This window comes from Rhodofomes roseus (genome assembly GCF_022264815.1).
Source record: "Rhodofomes roseus strain CIRM-BRFM 1785 chromosome Unknown C8Q71scaffold_33, whole genome shotgun sequence".
Taxonomy (NCBI): domain Eukaryota; kingdom Fungi; phylum Basidiomycota; class Agaricomycetes; order Polyporales; family Fomitopsidaceae; genus Rhodofomes; species Rhodofomes roseus.
The window spans coordinates 243,543-263,909 of record NW_025952989.1 but is presented as its reverse complement, the minus strand read 5'-3'; the positions used below and the strand labels follow the sequence as shown (position 1 = coordinate 263,909).

Below are 20,367 nucleotides of genomic sequence, written 5' to 3'. Positions count from 1 at the left end.
GCATGAAATAACGTACCCGCTGCCGTGTCGACTGTGTCCCGCGACGCCCTGCTCCACGATGTCCCAGTGGACGTGTCTGTCGCGATGGTTGTGAGTGAATCCGTCATTTGCCACGCCGGAGACCACTCACCGGTCTGGCCGCGAGGATGGGGATACTTCTCTTGACATCGTTCTTGTGCTACGTCAGATCTGGCAGGAATTAGCGTCGTGAGCCGTTGTAGATACGTGTCTTTGTGTGATAACACAACATACCGGACTTTTCTGAGGACGGTCACCCCTGGGCTTCGTCAGTGGAAGCAGCGACGCGTTGGCCTCGCTGTCTATGCGAAGTCCCCAAGTTATCAGCGTGATCTATGAATGATTGGTTCATTTGCGAGACGCAGCGACTGACGGGACGGGGTGCGTTCGATCTCTTGGTGCGGCTTGAATCCACCAGAGGGAGGCGGGGCGGTGTTGATGATGTCTTGAAAAGTAGAAACCGGGCGACAGGAGGTAACCCTCCTGTACGCGCACGGGTGGAGATGAGGGGCTACCCTGGGTGTATGCCCTAGGTCGCACCGCTCGTAGATGGGACGGCCGTTCTTGAGATCTTGAGGGACGACTTGAGGGGGGCGAGGGAGGGTTGGATTAGAGTGGATGTAGTCGTTAAGTCGCCTGTAATACGGTGGATTAGTCAGGTTGACTCGGCTTGCCGCGCGTGACTTAAGCCGACGCCGCGCCATAGGCTCGTGACTTAGCCAATCCGCACCTCAACTCACCTGGCAATCCACCTCTAATGCACCTGTAATGCTGGGCCAAATCCCCTCGCTCTGGCGCAATCCAAACTCAAGACACGGTTGAGCGAGTTGGCTATACAGCCTTCTCTGCTCCCGTTTGCTCACGGCATGCTCCCGCAGGGTTTCCTGCGGCTGAGCTGTCGTCGTCACCCTCAAGACGAACCCAGACCACGCATCAAGGCCGACGACTTCGTGGTTCAATGACCCAACCTTGCCACGCTCACTCACCCACTTGACTTTGCGCGCGAGACCCGGGATCCCAACGGCCCAGCCACACATCGGGGTCGGCTGATGAGCGACGCTTGAAGGTCAGTCGGCCACGGCCACTCCATGTGATAGAGATGTGCTGATCTTCGTCAACCTGCTCAGAGGCGGCAGCAAACGTTTCTGAATAGAGTCGAAGGGCCTGCCCTCGACAGCACGCAGGTCCCTTGTCCCAGACAGGGGCGCCTTTCCCCGGTTAGTCCAGATCTTATAACCAGTAGGGTAGCTCTTCCTGACCGGCAGCATGGTTCGTTTGCGTCGCGTTATGCAGGCCTCCATGAAGAATATCACTGAGAACACTGTCACGCTGCTCGGGGTGCAGTAGCCAACGACGTTCGACAATATGAAGGCGAAGATCCAGGACAACAGGGCGTTCCGCTGTGTCATCCCTATGCCTCCCACGCGGCCGTGAGAGGTTAGGAAGTCACGAAGGGTCTCCGCTGCATAGCCCTCTCCACCATCGTACGTTCTGAACGGGCTTGGATTGGCTGTGCACGCCTACTGACACTCCTCGTTCGTGTCGATGGTGGTATGCAGATCTTCGTCAAGACACCGAAGGCATCAAACATAATGGCGCGAGACCCTTGGAGGTAGTAGATCGCAACCGTCATTTGTTCTTTGGCGAGCAGTCGCGCAGTGTAACGCTGATAGTAGTACAACCATTACGTGGGATGAATAAATCTGTGGGCTGCTAGGATGGACGGTAAACGTCTTCGGTTCATTTGGAGGGAACGTACACGACTGGTTGTTACTCTGACCGTATCATTCATGTCTCCACTGTCCGTGGCGCACCATTATTACCGTCACCTGGTGAGCTTTTCGGAGGATAACTCCGCTTCCGGTCCTGATGATGACGACCCTAGCAACCGACCATCGTGTTTCTCGATCACCCGCCGCATGCGCTCCGTCGGTCGCGCGATCAAAGCTGGCGATTCGCGTATTCAGTGACCCCGCTTGTAATTCACGCGCGACGACAAACCGGCGGGAGATTGGATCGGGAGGGACAGTGGGTTTGGGGCGACGGATCAAGGGGGGCTGGTTGGTGGCGTTGTAGTCCATGGTTCGGCGTTCGTTGCTCGGGCGCTCGCTTGTACCCACACTGTCGTGTCGTTTCGCCTACCTTTGCATCTAACACTTTCACTCTCGCTATGTCACATTCACGCCCACGCAAAGTCGCTGCACGCGCGGACACCATTCTCCCTCGCGTTGTCGCCACCTCTAGGATTATCAGTGTATCTCGGACTGGTCGCGCGAGGAAAGTCAATACTGTTAAGCATCGAGAGCGGCCGTCCTTCGTGACAACGCAATCGCGACAGACACCCGTCCCTGCTGGCGAGCCGAGCACAGAGGAGCCTACCGCGCCAAGTACAAGCGACGACGCGCCTACGCTGGTACGCGAGCCTACAGGTCCAGGGCCAGCAGCGCCCTCTGAACCCGCGCGCACTGTGAAGGTTCGTAAGAGACCACATAGAATGGAAGTGCACTCATTCATTGCTGTACGCAGAACGGTATCTCCAAGGTGCTAGAGCAGTGGAAGCCTAGATTCCCCAGTATACTTGAAGATATCCTCGCAGCCGAGGTTCCTCCCAATGTCGGGGCTCTCTGCAGCTGTGGTAAAGCGGTTGCCGACGTTCGATGTCGTGACTGCCTGCGCGAGGCCTTGCAATGCTCACATTGTCTTGTCGACTCACATCGATTCAGCCCTTTCCACTGGATCGACCGCTGGAACGGTCGCTGTTTCGAGAAACAAGATTTGGGCGAAGTCGGGTTCGTGTTTTACTTGGGGCATGACGGACTTGCGTGCCCCTGTCTGCGACCTGCGGACGCTCCCGTAGTCTACACCGTCACCCATAGCAACGGCATTCATCGAGTGCCCATCCACGAGTGCCGTTGTCCCTGCGCTCTTGACAGCGTCTCGCAGCTCCTCCGCGTCAGCCTCTTTCCAGCCACTCTTGAGCGCCCCGAAACTGCCTTCACCTTCGACGTTTTGCGCCAGTGGGATCTCCACTTCCTGACATCGAAGAAGGGTACCTACGACTTCTACGAAGCATTGCGGCGTCTCACGGACAATTCAGGCACGCGCCCCCAGAAGGTGAGATCCGTCCTTCCTGCATAGCGACACCATGGCTTATACCAACGTAGAACCGCTATCGAGAGCTCAACATAGCTGGCCGCATTTGGCAGCACCTGGCAGCGCTCAAGCGCTCGGGGCTCCACCATGGTCTCTTTCTTCCCAATCGACCCGAGTCCGTCGCCGTCCCCTGCTTCGCTTGTCCATGGCCCGGTTTTAACATGCCTCCCAATTGGCGGGACACGCCTCCTGAGCTAGGGTGAGTAGCAAGAACGTCCCGATTGCGCGTCGGATGGGAAACTAATCACCGTCCTAGGTACATACATGCCTGTGAATTGGGGGGTGATGGGAATCATGGGCTACAGAAGAAACGCAAGCGCGACGACCCGGCTGACACCAGTCTCAGCGAGGGCAAGGGTTTCTTCGTACACCCGGAGAAGATGAAGAAATACTTGGAGGAGATCAGTTCTGAGCCCGCCGTGAGCCCGCCGCCGCCTTAGCTCCTGTACACTGATTGATGATGGCCTAGCCGGAGACCTGCAGCGGATTCAAAGTCGGCCGAGCACAGCGCCCGGGCAAATTCCGCAACCTCGAGATCAGTGGTGTCGTCGCAGTGATCTGCATCCGGCATGGCTGCTTCAGGCCCGGGGCCATGGTCGATTTGCAAAAGGGCGAGAGGTCAGTCCGATTGCTGTGATCCATGGTGATTCACGCTGACGTACACCAGATATGGTCATATGGACTTCGCCTTAGCGGGCGCGCTCGCCGGCCTGGACGAGCTCCTCCACTTTATCTTCACCTACGACGTTGTATGCATCTACAGCGTTAATCTCCGGAAACGCTTCGGAGAACGCTTCCCCCATCTTGTACCCCTTCTCGAACGCATGCAGATGCTCCTTCCCAAACTGCACATGCTCGCACACGAGGAACGCTGTCAGATATTGTACGCGCTATGTTACTCCTGGGGCGCGGGTCTCTCGCACGGGGAAAGTGTTGAGCATCCGTGGGCAGAACACAATCAAGTCGGGCTCAGTACACGTGAGATGAGCCCCGGCCATCGCCACGACGCGCTCAATGCTATCCACAACCACTGGAATTGGTGCAAAATGGAGACAGCAAGTAAGTCGATACGCCCTCTTTAGGCCGCGCTGCTGATCTCCACGTACAGAAACTTACCTCGCTCGTAAGCTCAAAGAGGCGTTCAAAGTACAGGAGAGCAAGACTGCAACATTTAACGCGCTGAGTGAGATCGCTGGCGAGCAGGTTGACGAATGGGAGAAGCTGGAAGCCGAGCGTGCATCTTCGGCTGCCAACGACGCAGGGGGTGATTCGGCGTCAGGCAAGCGGAAGAAGCAGGCACAGAAACGGAAAGGCAAGGGAAAGAAGGGATCGAAAGGCACGAAGGGGAAGGTGGAGAGTGTATACCTGCTTGACGAGAGCATAGGTGCGTCTGTACGACCATGCCCATCGTACGTCGCCTTGACGGTTTCGCTGCTTATTAGTTCCGCGAGCCGGGAAAGTTTACGAAGACCTTGCAAAACAAGAGATCAAGCCCGCGGGGAACTTCTCGTCCGCTGCAGCGGACAGTATCCCGCGAGGTACCGCAAACTACTTCAAGAAGGGCATCGAGCTCGAGCAGCGCCAGTGCGTCACATCACGTCCACATTGCGACTGACCACTTAACGACAAAACCTGTCACAGGTTCGACCTGCGCGCCAAGGTCAGGAAGAATACCCGCAATACCAGCGACGATGAAGAAGACGACTCAACTGGCGGAGCCAAGGCTGCACGGCGCACGCTCCGCCGTGAACTCGACAAATGGCGCGAGCTTCAAGTGTCTCTCATGCCCGACATCGACTTTCCCGACGCGGATGCCGACGATCTCACCGACGATGACGACGATGACGACGCTGACGGCCCAACCGGCACCCCGGAAGACGAGCCCCTCGCACTCCCTTCCGACTTCACTGCCGCAGAGCGCGACGACCTCGGACTGCAGGCACTGGCCGCCGTCGAACGCCGTATCCGCCTGGGGCATGCTTACGACCTGCTGGACGGCATAAAGCAATCACTTAACCATCAAGGTGCTTTCCTGCTCGACAAGCGCAAGCACGCGAGGGGACAGAAAGACAACACGCGTTCGCAAACCCAAGTCAATGCTGCGGTCGCGCGGACGAGATCAATTGCTGGGCTTTACAACTATAACCGTGACCGGTTGTTCGCCCTGAGCTGCGACGAGTCGGACATTCTTCCACGGCTCAACCTCGACACAGATCTCAAGGGCAAGAATTGGAACAAACCGCGCCAGCTTGGAGATAGTCGGGACGAGGCGAGCTGGATATGGACTGTGGTTCCTCCGTGGAGGTCAGGAGCGCAAGCGGAGGCTTGGCAACTCGAAGGTAGGTGATGCTGGTTTCCCGGCGACTTTGCATACTGACAGATGTGCAGTTGATCGCGTGCAATGGTTCCGGGCCAAAGCGGAGATGACTCGAGCAAACGAAGAAGTCAACAAGCTTCATGCCGAGTTCAAGCGGACGATCCTCGGCTTCAAGAACATGTCGAAGGCATGGGAGGCAGTGTCCACGAAGAAGGACTTGTCGCGCGGCGCACAAGTCTATGCATGGAAGAAGGCCGATATGTTCAGTAAGATGAGTCTCCAGTGTGCGAACGCCTTCGCAAGCACGCGGAGAGACCACGAAGAGAAATGGGACTATGCTAAGGTCAATCAATCGCTTTGAAATTACAATCCATTGACCTTGTCTCTCAGGTCGTGACGGAAAAGCCGCGCATGGAGGGCGAGGGAGAGTCTTCCACACGCAAACACCAGGGGGCATCGCAGTGAGAGGGGGGGCGGCGAGAGTGGGCTCCGATGTGCGACATCAGAAAGTCACGCAGCATCGGCGGTCAGCGTACGTTCACCTTCCATAATATCAACCAGAAAGTGCTTCGGCCGTCAAGGAATGCGGACGCAACACTATATACGCGCTTCACGCGCTCTCTGCATCGTCTCTGGCCTCAAGTCTCTCCGTATTTCCAGGGTGGCGCCTCCTGGCATACGTTGACATGTCACTTTCGCGGGCTATCTCCAACCTCTACCTTCGCGCAGCCCCTAGTTGCGCTGCTGCTCTCACTTTCGCGCTGAATCACTTTCAGCAGACCGCGCCTCTTCCTCCCGCCCAGCTTCCTCTCCTACAACCTACCATGTCCTTTGATCCCTACGCCGCCCCTTTCGTCGTCCTCTACCCACCGCAAAGCCGACGGTTCGCGCGACACTCTGGTGGATACAACGTATCGAAGAAACTACGGCCCTGTCTAGTTACCGCCGTCGACGGTGACTGGATCTGCCTCGCCCCTTGCTTGTCGGCTCGCCCGGAGAGCCAGGTAGACTCTCTGTACTGTCGTCTTCTCGTCGTCTAACGTCTCCAACTTCAAGATGAAGCACTCCTCCTGGAGCATCGTCGATTACGGCAATAACGGCCCCACTCTCCCCGACCACCCTCTGCGCAACACTCCGGTCTTTACCCTCCCTCTGCGCTCCCGTTGGCAGCGTGGCTGGAAAGCGACGTCGTGCTTCGTTTGGACGCGCGATGAAGGCGAATGGATCAGCATCGCCGACTGGGAGTCGACTCCTGGGGCGCGCATCCTGGACTCCGACTTCGACCTGAGTCCAGGGCAAATGGCGATCTTGCGGGAGCAGCATTGGGCGATTTGTACGTCCCTCTTTCTGCCTTCTGTGATCGCGGCTGACTCTGAGACAGGGGGAGGGAACTAGGGCTATCGGTGGGCTGGCGATGGGAACGATTTACTTACTCGCAAGTGCGATCATGCTGAAGTGTTATCGAATTGACTCCCATCCCTCCGCTCGTCGATACGACAAAACGTACAGTCTCGGCCGCTGTTCCTGATGTCTCACGCAGGCTGTACCTTCGAAGCAACCTCGAGCTGTCGTGCATGCGTATACTTACGGCGCCTCGCGCGCCCCATTCAAACATGTCGTATGCCACCTCAAGCTCCTCGAGCTCGCATCTTTCCCGCTCCCTCCGTCGCTCGGCCAGCCTCCTGCGCACCCAATACCTCGGCCAAGCTCCTGTGCGCCCAATGTACGACCCTCTGTCGCGTACGACTACGACTACGGCGCGGTGGACATCTCCAAGCTGTCGCCCGCTGCTCACTGCCTGGAGCCCACAGTCGCATCCCGCGCGTCAGCATTGCACGCCTCCCCTCTTCCTTCCTCACACATTCTCAGTTGACTGGATACGTGGTGCGGCGCGCCGTTTCCGACGTTCACTGGGCCGCCATGTTCTCCTCGTGCGATTATCAACGCTGGGGCTGCGAGCGAGGGTGTTCCAACATACGGACTGACTGTGCGCGCGGGCGCGGTGGAAGTCCATGGTAATCCAAACATCGCGTGAGCGCCCAAGCGCGTCGCTGCGCGCTCGACTCTCGCATCGACCCTCTACCTCCACATCCTATGCACCTGGACGGCCGGCCGACGCGTCGAAACCCGCACTCGGGCAGCCCGGCAACGCGCCAAACTCACCTCCATGCAGTCCCGCAAGTCAGCTGCGAAGCGGCACAAGACTTCGCGCCCCAGAGACTTCAAGCCCTCGCCTGCACCTGACGGACGGGCCACCCGTACTCCAGCTCGCTCGACCAGGCACGCTGCATGAATGCGACCCGCGCACGCAAGTCGCCCCTCCGCGAGCACAGGAGCTCCTGGCGAACGATCCGTGCATGGCACGACCCAGCGAGCACAGAATATCGTCCTCCCCGACTAGGAGAGCTGAGAGACAGAACGGATGGGTATAGATATTGACTGTGAGTCATTTCGCTCTCCTCATGTGCACTGCACGGCCGTCCTCCGTGCTCGCTCCCTACCAACACAGCCACCTTGTCCCGGCTCCATTCTCGGCCCAGTCCACCTCTCTCGTGCGTAAGTCGCGCTTGCGCTTACGCTCGTACTCTTTCCCTCACCCTCACCCTCACCCTCAGGCCCTTGCGCTCTTGCCGTCACCCTCGCGCTCTCGCTCTCGCGCTGGTGCTTGCCCTCACGCCTGTGCCTACGCGCGGCACGGAGCACCGACGCGTACTTAGTACCGCCCGAAGAGGAGTCTCTTGTAGAGGTATGTCCAATTCTCAATCACTCCATTCTCTCGGTGTCGTGCAGGTCAGCTACACATACCATCATCGCCATGATGGGTTACTGTTCCTTGGCCATGCGACGTGCACGTTGACATGGCGTCTGACAGAACCTCCGGATTTTTGACAAGTACTCGGTCTCGCCACCTACCACGTATGTACTAGCCCCGTACCGGTCGGCTCTCGTACTGAATGGACGTGTAGATATCTCGGCGCGGAGTTCAAGGAGGAGTTTAATAAGCCCAATGTCACGTATCGTCAGGTGAACTTGACCGTAGCTTGTAAGTGCTCGACACAACCGCCCTTGCACGCATCGCTAACTTCCCCGCTCTCCTTGAGCCCTGGCTGCCATTCACGACTCCGGGAGCACCGTGCACGAACCCAGTGCGCATGAACGCGCCAAGTACGCAACGTCGCAAAAGATAAGCACAAGCCCGCCGCAAGCGAGCCCTGACCGGCCGTCTATCAGTCGCGCTCGCACTTGGTGAGCCATCCCCGCCGCTCGCTAGCGGCCGCCCGACGTATGGTACACCGACGCGGCACGCGGGAGCCCGCCGCTGGCGAGCCTGACGGATTGCCGCATGCCCTTCACGCACTCCGCTTCGCCGTCCTTTGCCCCGCGGTTCAGCAGGCCCCGCCCACCGAGCACGGGTCCGCCGTCCGTCAGCCGCGCCGCCGTCTGTGAGCGCTGCCGATTCACACCGCGGTACTGCACTTCCCCGCCACGCCGCTCGCTCTGCCTGCCCGCCCGGGATGCATGCCAACCCGTGGATGTGCCCGCGGACCCGCCAACCCGCGTCAACCCGCCCGTGACCCGTACCCGCAGCGGCGGGTCTGTACCCGGGCGGGTACGGGTACGGGTCGAGCCGGATATACCCATGGGTATACCCGTGCTGTGCACAGCTTTCGCCGCCCTCTATCTGCTCCAGAGACTAAACGCCCGATTCCCCGCCGCTCGCGGTTCGTCAGGCCATCGCCTTTTCATCTCCGCCTTCATGATCGCCTCTAAAGTCATCTGCGACGACACCTATTCTAATAAGTCGTGGAGCATCGTCGGCCAAGGCATGCTCGCCCTCCGCGAAGTCAACCAAATGGAGCGCGAGATGTGCTCTTACCTGGAGTGGCAGCTCAACATCGAGCCGGGAGCGTTGAAGGAGTTCGAGGCGAAGGTACAGAGAGACTTCAAGGGCCAAGGGCCATACCCAACGTACGTCCTCACCACCCCAGCGCCGACACCAGTTCCCTCGACGACACCCTACGGTGCCACAGCCACTGCAAAAGCAGACGAGCAAGTCGCTCTCGCGGTCGAACACCCTTGAGTCCATCCCCACGAAGGAGTCCCCTTCGATATCGACGACGACCTCGGCCGACCACTCTTCCACGGCGAAGAAGGCGAAACGGCAGGACTGGTACGCGCACGCGGTGCCGCGTGTGTGGTAGGGCCTTCTGGCTACTGTCATGTCAGTGTTTCCTCGTATGCTTGCTTTCTTCCAACTGGCCACCGCGCATTCGCTGTCGCACGTGCGGTCCCTGTCATTCCCTCGCGTGGACACCGTGCTCGAAGGTGCTCGAGCATAGGACCCTCCTGTGAGGTACAGCGCGTTTGTTCCCCGCTTACAGCGTGTTTGCTCCCAGCTTACAGTACATCTGTGACGTTCAGCTGTTATTTTACTAGCTGGTGGTTTTTGTTGGGATTAGAGGTGATTTAAGCTTCATAGTTTAGAGTGTATTAGTGGTGGCTATGACATGGATTGAGCTTCATACTTAGGGGTGGATTAGTGGTGGCTATGACGTGGATTAAGGATCATACTTAGGAGTGGATTAGTGGTGGCTATGATGATCTATGCAACTGGCTTAGCTTAATTCACCGTGTATTGTGGAGTGAATTAAGATGGATTAACAGCTTGCTGGCTGACTTAGACATTGGATTGTGTAGTGGATTAGTGGTGGATTAAGAGATCCCTGTTATACACTGAGAGTAAGTGTGTTGATTGACTAGTGGATTTAGACTGGATTGCCAGTGGATTAGGATTGGATTGGATTAAGTGTATTGATTGACTAGTGGATTTAGACTGGATTAGGATGGGATTAGGATTGGATTGGATTAAGTGTGTGGATTGACTAGTGGATTGAGACTGAATTGGATTGGGATTAAGGTGGGATTGGATTAACAGGGGTTCCAAAAAGAACGAGCTAAATTCAATTTTCGGTTCATTAATGAACTAAAATAGATGCACTTAAACTGACATCCCTGATTCGAGCAGACGAGCGTCGAGTACCTAGGCTTGGTAATCTCGGAAGGAAAGGTCAGCATGGACCAAGTCAAGGTCCAGGCGATCACGAGTTGGCCGGACCCCCAGAACCTGAAAGCACTTCGAGGGTTCCTGGGCTTCGCCAACTTCTATCGCCGGTTCATCAAGGACTTCGCTAAGACAGCACGTCCTCTGAATGACCTGACCAAGAAAGACGTATCCTGGCATTGGGGGCCAGAGCAGAAAGAAGCATTCCAGACGCTTAAGGACGCGTTCACGTCGGAACCCATTCTAGTCACATGGGAACCCGACCGTCCTACGCGCGTGGAAGTGGATGCTTCCGGGTTCGCGACCGGTGGAGTTATCCTGCAAAAGACGGCAGATAATCTCTGGCACCCGGTTGCGTTTAGGTCACAGTCGATGGCGGAAGCCGAGCGCAACTATGAGATCTACGACCGCGAGATGCTAGCTATCATCAGAGCTCTCGAGGACTGGAGGCACTATTTGGAAGGCCTTCCGGCCCCCTTCGAGATCATCTCCGATCATAAAAACCTAACGTTCTGGCGAACCTCGCAGAACTTAGGACGGAGACAAGCTCGCTGGTCGTTATGGTTGTCACGATTCGACTTCACGATGACGCATAAACCCGGAAAGACGAACACTCAGGCCGATCCCCTGTCACGTATCCCTTCGCTCCAAGTCACGGATGCGGAGGATAACCAGGGTCAGATCGTGTTGAAGCCTGAGCGGTTCGCGGAGATTTCTGCTACCCTCAACGAGCCAGAATCCCCACTAGAAGACCGCCTTCGTCAGGCTAGCGAGCGCGAAGCTGAGGTGCTTACCGCGCTACGCGAGCTCCGTGAGCATGGCCCACGTCGATTGACGAACGGACTCTTCGAATGGGAAGAAGACAAGGGTATCATTTACTACAAAGGGAAAGTCTATGTCCCTGCCGACGATGGGCTGCGCACAGAAGTCTTACGTCAGTGCCACGACGCGCCCACGGCAGGACATCCCGGTAGAAATGGAACCCTTGAGCTGGTCAGCCGCCATTACTGGTGGCCAGGAATGGCCAAGTTTGTGGAGAAGTACGTTGCAGGATGTGACAGGTGTCAGCGCTACAAGCCAGCAGCTCATCCGCCGGCTCAGCTACACCCCCTGCCCGTGCCTAGAGGACCGTGGACTACGATGGGCGTCGATCTGATCACTGGATTGCCACTGTCCAACGGATTCGACGCCATAGCCACGTTCATTGATCTCTACGGCAAACAAGTGCACTTCATACCCACGACCTCCACAGTAGACGCTTCGGGTATCTCCGATTTGCATTATCGTGAGATATTCCGGCTGCATGGGATCCCTGACGAGATTGTGTCGGATCGCGGTCCGCAGTTCGCCGCTAAGCTAATGCGCGAACTGTACAAGCGGCTAGGAATCAACTCGAGTCTCACTACGGCCTACCACCCGCAGAGCAACGGACAGACAGAGCGCGCTAACCAGGAAGTCGAAAAGTACATTCGACTCTTCTGCGATAAACGCCAAGACGACTGGTCCCGGCTTCTCCCAACCGCCGAGTTTGTAATCAACTCGCGCGTTGCATCGGCTACGGGAAAGACTCCCTTTGAAGCCATGTATGGGTTTACGCCGGACTTCACTGTCCCTGTGGGTAGGAAAACAAGTATTCCTGCACTCGACCAAAGATTGGCACTTCTTGCAGAAGCACGCAAGGAGGCAGAAGCAGCACTTCGTCTAAGCAAAGTCGCGATGGCGGATCAGGGCAAAGTCAAAGCCCCGGTGTTCAAGGTTGGCGACAAAGTCTGGTTAGCCGCCAAGAACATCAAGATCCACCAAGCAAGTCAGAAGCTTGGGCCGCGACAACTCGGACCTTACGAAGTAACCGAAGTCCGAGAGAAAGACGACTACGTGCTTAACTTGCCGCCTGCGCTCAAGGTGCATCCCGTATTCCACGTGGATAGACTATCTCCCTACAAGGGTAATGACGTCAACGGACTCCTTCCTCAACCACCCGAACCAGTAGTAATCGATGGTGAGGAAGAGTACGAAGTCGAGACCATCTTGGATTCCCGGTTCTTCAGACGCCAGCTTCAGTACCTAGTCCAATGGAAGGGCTACGGTGCGGGAGACAACAGCTGGGAACCCGCCAAGAATCTCGAACACGCCCAGAAGGAAGTAGCGGAGTTCCATCGGAAGCACCCCAATGCACCTCGCAAGATAAACGCTGCTCTTTTCGACGGAATCGTGTGGCAATCTCCGGAGAATATGACGGACGTCGTGCCCACAGACCTGGAATGGGAGACGGGGCGACGTGTTGGGATAGATTCGTCGGGACGACGAGTCTTAGGAGGGGGGTAATGTCATGGTATGACACGGAGGCCCCGTATTTTTACTTTGTTTTATCCTATTTTTGCTCATTTCCTATGGACTTGTACAATACGCTGTACGGTAGACTTCGCCTGGAACGGCTTTCTGACTAGCCACGTGACACATCACGTGCTAGAGTTTGTCTTGTGACTCGTTCATCATGTGGCCTTGCTTATGTAACTTATCATGTGCCCTGCGGCAGCGCCTAGCCACCTGACTCGTTCTGACTCGTTCTGACTCATACGTACACATGACCTCAGTTCTCGGATCCAGCGTAGGTAGACCTGCCCTCAACCTAGCCAGTATATATAGGGTCCTGTACGCTGCCTAGCACTCCAGCTCGTCCTCTTGGAGTTGCTAGGTAAGCACTTCACATTGTACTAAGTAGAGTGCAATGTAACTAACTTGGAGTTGCTAGCATTGCGTTCGACGCTGTTAGACTGTTGTTGACCTCGGTCCAACACCTTGAGGTCAAGTGTTTCTGTTCCCAGTTCTGTTTCTAGTCGCGTCAGACCTAGCTCCGCGACAGGCGGGGCCCACCAGAATGCAATCGGTGCCGCCGCCAATTTCTGCGACATCGACCTCGTCGCTATTTCCCGGGAAATGCAGGAGGCGGGCCTGGACTGGAACCTCACCGCCAACGAGGAAGCCCTTGTAATTGAGGATATGCTCGCCGGGATGGCCCCCCCTCCCGAGTTCTCGGATCTTGCTCCTGCGGTCCCTCCCCTTCAGCCTCTCGCCAACAACTTCCGCCTGCCCTCGCCCCCTTCGATCGCCCGAGCTCTTGGAGGTGAAGCCCAACCGCGAGTAGGTCCGTCGAGTGCGCATGCACCTGCCAATGTTCAGATGCAGGCGAGTTCCTCGAATGACGTCCAGGCACCTACCGCATGTTCAACTGCGCAGACACTGACGCAGGAGGCCCAGTCCCAAGCGAGCACCCCTACGCCTGAAGCCCAGTCGAACGGAAATAACCTTGAGGGCGAAGCCTCAGGACGGCCGGGTTGTCAGAATGACAATGGAACCGGACTTTAGGCACGTCTTGGGATCTACCAACGATGGAACGCCGCCGTCCGACGTAGATTGCGTTGAACATTTCCAGTGCGAAGACCGAGCCGCAACGAGATTCAAACATTAGACTCCTTCCGGACACTGTTATCATGCACTCATTCTCCCATGCCGCATGCTTCCTACCTTGCTTATGTCTCCCACTCCCATGCATTCTGACATGTTCGTATTACCTGTGTTCTAATCTGATAGAGTTCTCCGTCAATGTGACCTCTGCTTGAATCCGAGTCGCGAGAATGAAGGGAAGACTCACCCAGATGGAACAATCGTTCGCGCATACTGCTTGTCCCGTAGTCCCTTCGAGACTCACAAGCTTGAGTGGGAACCTAGATGGACGCGTACATGAAGAACCTCCACACTAATGTGACACGAGAGTACGTCACAGGTAAGCTAGTCATGACCGTCGTCCATCGGGGCAATTCTGGAAGCGCTTCGTCAATATACGTCTATGTCATGATTTTGCAGCTTGACCACGGTATAGGCGATGGAACAGAGGCAATAGTTCGCTGATAAGTACATATTGCTGAGTTGGTAGTGAGACGTATAGAGGTCGACTCTTCGGAGGATCAACTTTCCGAGCGACGCGGCACGCCACACTGGGCCAACAGTCTATCACGTGGTTATATGCCTTCTGCAGGACCGCCACCGCCTCGCGGACCTCGCCAGGGCCCAGCTTGTTCACTCTGGAATGTGATATGATCACAGGCACGTATATAAGGCCAAGCCCGACACACTGGTCATACTTTATGACTGACTACATACCCGCATGGCAACTTGCTCACCACGCTAGCTGCCCTAGAGCCCAATATTAATAATTCAGCTTTGCGATTCATTGACCTTGGCTACACACAAGCTCTGCACACGTGTGCAAAGCAGAGGTAAAGGCTAGCTAGAGCGGCGCGGTCCCCATGATGATCGATGAGCAGGAGCCACCATCACCAGGGGCGTTGTGCGCAGTCTGCGTGCGATTGTATTGGCCAGCGACGATGAGCGCAGGTAACCGCCCCAGTACCCCAGTTGGACTAATCTCCGCTTCATGATCAGACGCTTCTGCGGACCAATCCGCTGCAAGAATGGATATGGGTAATTGTTGATCAACCACTATGACGGGTCAGGACATCCAACGTTGGCGTACTACCATCTTCGCATTGAATCCGCTGACCATGTATCCGACCCGCAGACCATACTTACCGTGGGTGCCGATTAGAGTCTAGCGCGAGATGGCGCCTACACTTCGATCCATGAGTTCAAAATGTCAACGGGCTTGGGGACGTTGTCGCAGCCCTGACGCATCCCCCAACCTCCGAGTACTCAGTCCCCCCGTGGTATATCTAGTTGCCAGTGCCCTCGGACGACATTCGCTCTTGTGCCTGGACAGAGACCACCCAACCTGCTGACTTCGTTTCGTGCGCAATGTCGCGTGTTGACCCGGAAGTCGCGAAGGCGGCGCCCACTGTTACGCTGTCGGACGTTGTGGAGAAAGAGGGAGACTCGCAATCCGAGGACTCAAGACCAGGGGATGCCACCCCGGAAGGGTCCGAGGAAGTCCTGATGGACTTGTTTTTGTATCACGAGCACAACGCAGGTCGCCTGGTCGTCGATCCCGAGTGCGTACCAGTCACGACGCGTTTCGCTGCCATCTCTCTAACGCTATTACAGGGAAGCACTGATTGAATTCGGGGAGAAGGTTGCGAGTAGACTGAAACTCTCGCGGGATGGTACGAAGGTGCTGTGGCCTCAGCCCAGAGACGACCTAGAGGACCCCCAGAATGTAGGTATTCCGCTATGCGCAGCAGCATGCCACCACTCACGCGCCACACTTCATTCTGCGTACAGTGGTCAGATGCGCGGAAGAATTTTCAGCTGTTCATTATCACGCTAGCCGCAGTCGTCCCCGACTTCGACTCCGGTATCGGTAAGCAAGCACCGCTGACGCGCGACTGCCTCTGACACTCCCGGCATTGACGTTACATTCCTCTCAGGCATTGCATCTATTTTTGCCCTCGCGGAGCAGTATGACACGACTACGGGGGTCATCAATAATCTGACATCGAAGTACGTCAATCGGATGGACGATCTCCTGCTCATTGAGACTTACAATCCGCTATAGCTGGAGTATCTTCCTCTTGGGTAATATGTGCTGTAGATTTCCAGTTTGCATTGGTACTGACCTATCGCAGGATGGGGCAGTCTCGGTGCTGTAATGCTGATGCGGCGCTTTGGTCGTCTCCCCGTGCTGTTCTGGTCACAAGTAAGCAAGTCGCGGCATTGTTCGTAGCACCACAATGACCATTCCCGAGGTGCTTGCCCTCGGTTTCCTTATAGGATGCACCTTCGCACCGAATCTGAAGACATTCACCGGTACTGCACTTCACTAGCTACCGGGACCTTTCAATTGACGTTTCCTAACAGCCATGAGATGCCTCACTGCGTTCTTCGGGTGAGCACTTCGATACTTCATCTGCTTTAGTTCCTAACACTCGCGATAGAACATGTCCGCAAGTGACCGTAAGTTTGTCCGGTCGGCACTGCGAGTCCTATTTCTGATATGCGGCGCGCTTAGGGTTTGTACGTGGTCACGGACATGTACCCGTTCCATCTCCAGGCACGAAAGGTGGGTAGCCATAGAGTTCTGTCGGACGCGAACAGAGTCTTGACACTGGCGTCGCCACCCAGCTCAATATCTGGACCATGGGCTTCATCATCTCCCCGTTCATCTCACCATTCCTCTTCGGATTCCTTGTGGCGCGCGCAAGGTGAGTCCGGCGTCGCTGTAGACGCTCCCGTGTCCGAGTTCTCATGGCGGCCACAGCTGGCGCTGGACATATGGAATTGGTTCGATATACGGGGCAATCGTGGTGTTATGCATCACATTCTTCGCAGAAGAGACGTGCGTCCGCTCCGATCGTTGACTTTTCAGGAAGCTGACAGCTTCCCCGCGGACCACACATAGCATGTACGATCGTGCCTTGCCGAATCCACGGCCCATCCCCCGCCCGACGTCACGTCTGCGGTATAGGCTCGAGACCCTGATAGGAATCACGGGCGCGCGGATGGCGCGGTACCGTACGAAGTGGAAAGACGCCATCCTGGCGGTTCCATCTTTAGTCTGGCGGCCCCAGATACTGGGAATCCTTCTCTTCGAGGTATGCCATTGGCTACGGAGTGTCTCGAATGGTGATTGAACGCTATGACCTAGGCCATGCTGTTCGGATTTAGTATTGGTATCAACGTATGTCCCATCTCGCCAATGCCGAGCGTTCTTCATTATCATAACTGACTCCGCGTGCCACTCGCAGACCACGAACGCCGTCTTCCTCGGAACCCCTCCGCCAGTGGGCTATGGCTTCAGTCAATACGCAGTGGCTGGTGCCTACGGAACACCAATTGTGTGCTGCTCGCACATCGTTTGTTGAGTGACATACTAACGCAGCCCGCTGTAGGTCGCGGTCCTCATTGGCGAGCTGCTTGGCCGATATTTCAATGATTGGGTCATGAATTTCTGCATCCGGCGTAACAAGGGTGTCTTCGAGGCCGAGATGCGACTGTGGTGAGCCCGTATGGTTCCTTTCTGCGAAGCACTCCCGCTTACTTATCGCTCTTTAGGACCGTCTACATTGCCGTACCTCTGTACATATGCGGTTTTCTCGTGCTAGGGGCTTCGTTCCAGAAACACCTGGGTGTAGGCGCACTCGTGATGGGTTGGGGTATCGCGGAAGTGGCTGTCATGATCTGCACCGTCGCAGTCTATGCGTACTGTAACGACTGTTTCCCGACCAGACAGGTAAGTGCAGCATGCAGTACCGTTCCTCACAACAGGCACTGACATCACATCACGTTGGTCAACGTAGGGCGAGATTTCGGCGATGATCAACCTCGTCCGGACCTTGGGTGGATTCAGTGTGGCATACTTCCAAGTACCGTGGGCCACGAAGAACGGCGCCTTGCAAACGTTTGGAGTCGAAGCTGCCATCGTCGCAGCGCTCTTCCTGCTTATCGTCCCGATGCTCCAGTGGAAGGGGGCCAGTTTCCGGGTACGTCTCGCTGTCTGAACCAGAAAGCCAATAAGTTAATGCCCGATATCATCTCTAGCAAAAATATTCGCTATGATAGGACCCCGCCATTGGAGGGCAAGGAGTAGCTGTAAGATAGTATTCTCACGAGTGAATATGACGACACTATGGGCCTATGTGGCGTCCTCGACGAGAAAAGGGTTGTCTGCGAGAGACATGACGCCCACACCTAAGAAACGTGCAGTGAACGCCCTCTAGTCATCAGCCTCGTCTGACAGCGTCAGTCGCTGATGACACAACCGGGCGACTGCAGCACCGTCAATAGGAATTGAATTGCCTTGGAAACCTTCAGGGTAGTTGACCGGAGGCACATCGGGACGCGTGAATGCCCTGCGAACCCTCAGCGGCCGTCGCGGAGATTCAAGAGCGGAGAACTCACTTGTCGTTCCAGAAGCCGTAGTGGACCATCCCGAGGGCACGCGTCGTGTACTCGTAATCTTGCGCGAAACCTTCCGGGAAGAAAAATTCCATGACGGTCGAACGCGGTGTCGGACGCATCCAGAGCAGCGATGTTAGACCATTACCGTGGACACCCATCATGATCTGCGTGCACAAAGCGGGTTCAGCGACAAGCGGCGAAAACACGAGGTCGCTGCTTACGGTTGTCCGACCAGCAAGCTGGAACTGCTCGATGCGTGATAAAAGATCCATGCTCACGACGTTAACTTCGTAGCCGTACGTATCCCTCAAGGTGTGCAGCTCCTGGACAAGCCGGTCATGATCCTCGGGAATCAGCATACGACGCCCCCAGTCTTGTCGGGAGATGTAGGTGATGACCGGGACACTGTCTACACCCTGGACGGACTCCGCTCCGCCGCTCTCCCCGAGACCAGCGAAGCCAACCACGTTGTTACGGATAGTGCTCCACCAGTTGACACTCCCTGGGAGTGCGAAGGCGTTCGAGGCGGTACGCTGTGTCCGGAGAAAGTTCTCTCCGTGCATAGCCGCAGCACGGTCGGCGAACACGACGCGATCGAAGAAGAACACGCGGCCCATGTCGGCGCGTTCCTTGAAGTCGTTCATGAACTCTGTCGAGATAGACGGGAAGGACGCTCGGAGGACCCATTGGTTCATCGCGGCATAGTCCCTCCAGTTGTTGGCATCTATATGCGGGAAAAGCATTCGCCTTGGGGCCGGAAGAGTCGTCACGCCGGTCGGGGGAATGCTCGGGTCCAACGACGAGTATGTCCGCCAGAAACCGAAGAAGAGTTCGGCAGACCAATGGTAGTAATGGGTGATACTATAACATAGTCAGCAACAGCAGACGAATGTCCCTTATAGACTCACAATTGCTTCGGGTCATTAGCGTACCACTACAAGTATTGCATCAGCTATCGTGTCAATGAGAGGGACATTTTTCATACCGTCACGCCCTCCAATCGTGCTGCGTCCGTGCCGAAGAGTCGCCTGGCTTCTTCAGTGCTGACGACGCGCATGTCCCTGTCGGTTGGAATACGCTCGGCTTCCGCGATGGGGCCATTCTCGATGAACACGGCGGTCGAGGATATCCGTCGACGGTCAGGTATCATTTCGGGTGCATCGGACACGATGTAGACAGTGCCATTCAACATGTACAGTCTATCGAAGATGGTCCAGCCTATTATTGCACGAACAGTCAGCAAATACAAACAGCAAACGCATATGCACAGAGAGCGCAACACAACGACGCCTTCCCCGCACACAAGAGCGGTTCATTAGATCACGTGATCAGACAAGGGAACGTAGACCTCTGCTGTGTGAAGCAGTATGTACGGGGCCGCCACATGGGAGTCCCCAAACTGACCGAAAAGACGCACCGGGAGCATGGGCAACAATCTTTGTTTGGGGGACGGTGCCAGCATCCCATCGCAGGGGCAAGTTCAGTGTCTGCAACGTGTACTGCTTCTCGAGGGTTGGAGGCTCTGCGTCGATCCCGGCATCCTCGTACACTGTATACGGCCGGACTATGTCGTGAAAGGTCCTCGTTTCTTGCGGAAGATTTGCGGTGAAGACGAGGAGCAAGACCAGCAGTACGGCGAGTAGGCAGGTTTCGCGAAGGGTGGGCGTGAAGGGTGCCATCAGTGTTGCTTCAAGTTGCTAGCGACCGACGTTATCAGAGACTATGGAGACAGGCTCTGAGCATTCAGAGGGAGTGGCACGTAAATGACAGTCGCGGCATGCGCGTTTCGTGGAGGAGGACGTCGTGGCGGTTGGACGTTGAACGCTGAGCGCTGAGCGGTGGCCGTCGCGTTGTCGCGATTCGCGAGTAATGGGCGTCAATACGATGATGCGCAACCCCCAATAGGCAAGTCAGGTAGTTCGTCCGCTCATCCTCGTCTCAACTTGGAATTACCCTCGATCCCACT

At 56.3% G+C, this 20,367-nt stretch overlaps 7 protein-coding genes across 7 annotated transcripts; 6 read left to right on the top strand and 1 right to left on the bottom strand.

Moving 5' to 3' along the window:
- Positions 1 to 2,550: 2,550 nt before the first annotated feature.
- Positions 2,551 to 3,808, top strand: C8Q71DRAFT_717179 (uncharacterized protein; the record flags this gene model as incomplete). The annotated part of the gene is made up of 4 exons (XM_047921146.1): positions 2,551 to 3,132; positions 3,183 to 3,370; positions 3,428 to 3,590; positions 3,641 to 3,808. Coding segments are annotated over 4 exons (1,101 nt in total), but the record flags the coding sequence as incomplete, so codon positions are not given.
- Positions 3,809 to 3,848: 40 nt separating this feature from the next.
- Positions 3,849 to 4,253, top strand: C8Q71DRAFT_717157 (uncharacterized protein; the record flags this gene model as incomplete). Its single annotated transcript, XM_047921144.1, has 1 exon — positions 3,849 to 4,253. The coding sequence occupies one exon, from the start codon at positions 3,849 to 3,851 to the stop codon at positions 4,251 to 4,253; it is 405 nt and encodes a 134-aa protein (XP_047773519.1).
- Positions 4,254 to 4,954: 701 nt separating this feature from the next.
- On the top strand, positions 4,955 to 5,849 carry C8Q71DRAFT_717239 (uncharacterized protein; the record flags this gene model as incomplete). The annotated part of the gene is made up of 2 exons (XM_047921150.1): positions 4,955 to 5,461; positions 5,511 to 5,849. 2 exons carry the CDS (start codon positions 4,955 to 4,957, stop codon positions 5,847 to 5,849), a joined length of 846 nt encoding a protein of 281 aa, XP_047773518.1.
- A 2,101-nt stretch (positions 5,850 to 7,950) lies between these two features.
- Positions 7,951 to 8,738, top strand: C8Q71DRAFT_862749 (uncharacterized protein; the record flags this gene model as incomplete). Its single annotated transcript, XM_047928065.1, has 5 exons — positions 7,951 to 8,044; positions 8,104 to 8,234; positions 8,361 to 8,404; positions 8,455 to 8,531; positions 8,590 to 8,738. The coding sequence occupies 5 exons, from the start codon at positions 7,951 to 7,953 to the stop codon at positions 8,736 to 8,738; spliced, it is 495 nt and encodes a 164-aa protein (XP_047773517.1).
- Positions 8,739 to 9,155: 417 nt separating this feature from the next.
- On the top strand, positions 9,156 to 9,479 carry C8Q71DRAFT_684441 (uncharacterized protein; the record flags this gene model as incomplete). Its single annotated transcript, XM_047919791.1, has 1 exon — positions 9,156 to 9,479. A coding segment is annotated over one exon (324 nt), but the record flags the coding sequence as incomplete, so codon positions are not given.
- Positions 9,480 to 15,058: 5,579 nt separating this feature from the next.
- C8Q71DRAFT_787618 (MFS general substrate transporter) lies at positions 15,059 to 18,423 on the top strand. Its single transcript, XM_047925182.1, has 19 exons — positions 15,059 to 15,556; positions 15,609 to 15,720; positions 15,786 to 15,864; positions 15,932 to 16,004; positions 16,060 to 16,079; positions 16,130 to 16,200; positions 16,250 to 16,310; positions 16,362 to 16,389; positions 16,439 to 16,457; positions 16,513 to 16,563; positions 16,626 to 16,705; positions 16,762 to 16,839; positions 16,903 to 17,095; positions 17,149 to 17,181; positions 17,249 to 17,338; positions 17,393 to 17,499; positions 17,556 to 17,733; positions 17,801 to 17,983; positions 18,042 to 18,423. The coding sequence occupies exons 1-19, from the start codon at positions 15,363 to 15,365 to the stop codon at positions 18,057 to 18,059; spliced, it is 1,668 nt and encodes a 555-aa protein (XP_047773515.1). The 5' UTR covers positions 15,059 to 15,362; the 3' UTR covers positions 18,060 to 18,423.
- On the bottom strand, positions 17,961 to 20,245 carry C8Q71DRAFT_787616 (uncharacterized protein). The gene is made up of 6 exons (XM_047925181.1): positions 19,819 to 20,245; positions 19,387 to 19,619; positions 19,310 to 19,335; positions 18,623 to 19,262; positions 18,402 to 18,565; positions 17,961 to 18,352 (listed from the first exon to the last, which is right to left on the bottom strand). Exons 1-6 carry the CDS (start codon positions 20,078 to 20,080, stop codon positions 18,217 to 18,219), a joined length of 1,461 nt encoding a protein of 486 aa, XP_047773514.1. The 5' UTR covers positions 20,081 to 20,245; the 3' UTR covers positions 17,961 to 18,216.
- Positions 20,246 to 20,367: the final 122 nt, after the last annotated feature.

Bases quoted from the DNA above. Each gene is read 5' to 3' on its own strand.
- C8Q71DRAFT_787618 (XM_047925182.1), top strand. From the start codon at position 15,363: ATGTCGCGTGTTGACCCGGAAGTCGCGAAGGCGGCGCCCACTGTTACG. The intron at 17,096-17,148 runs GTATGCCATTGG...GCTATGACCTAG, and splicing joins TGGGAATCCTTCTCTTCGAG to GCCATGCTGTTCGGATTTAG. The intron at 17,500-17,555 runs GTGAGCCCGTAT...ATCGCTCTTTAG, and splicing joins GAGGCCGAGATGCGACTGTG to GACCGTCTACATTGCCGTAC.
- C8Q71DRAFT_787616 (XM_047925181.1), bottom strand. From the start codon at position 20,080: ATGGCACCCTTCACGCCCACCCTTCGCGAAACCTGCCTACTCGCCGTA. The intron at 18,566-18,622 runs GTAAGCAGCGAC...TTGTGCACGCAG, and splicing joins AGCTTGCTGGTCGGACAACC to ATCATGATGGGTGTCCACGG. The intron at 18,353-18,401 runs GTGAGTTCTCCG...GAGGGTTCGCAG, and splicing joins TACGGCTTCTGGAACGACAA to GGCATTCACGCGTCCCGATG.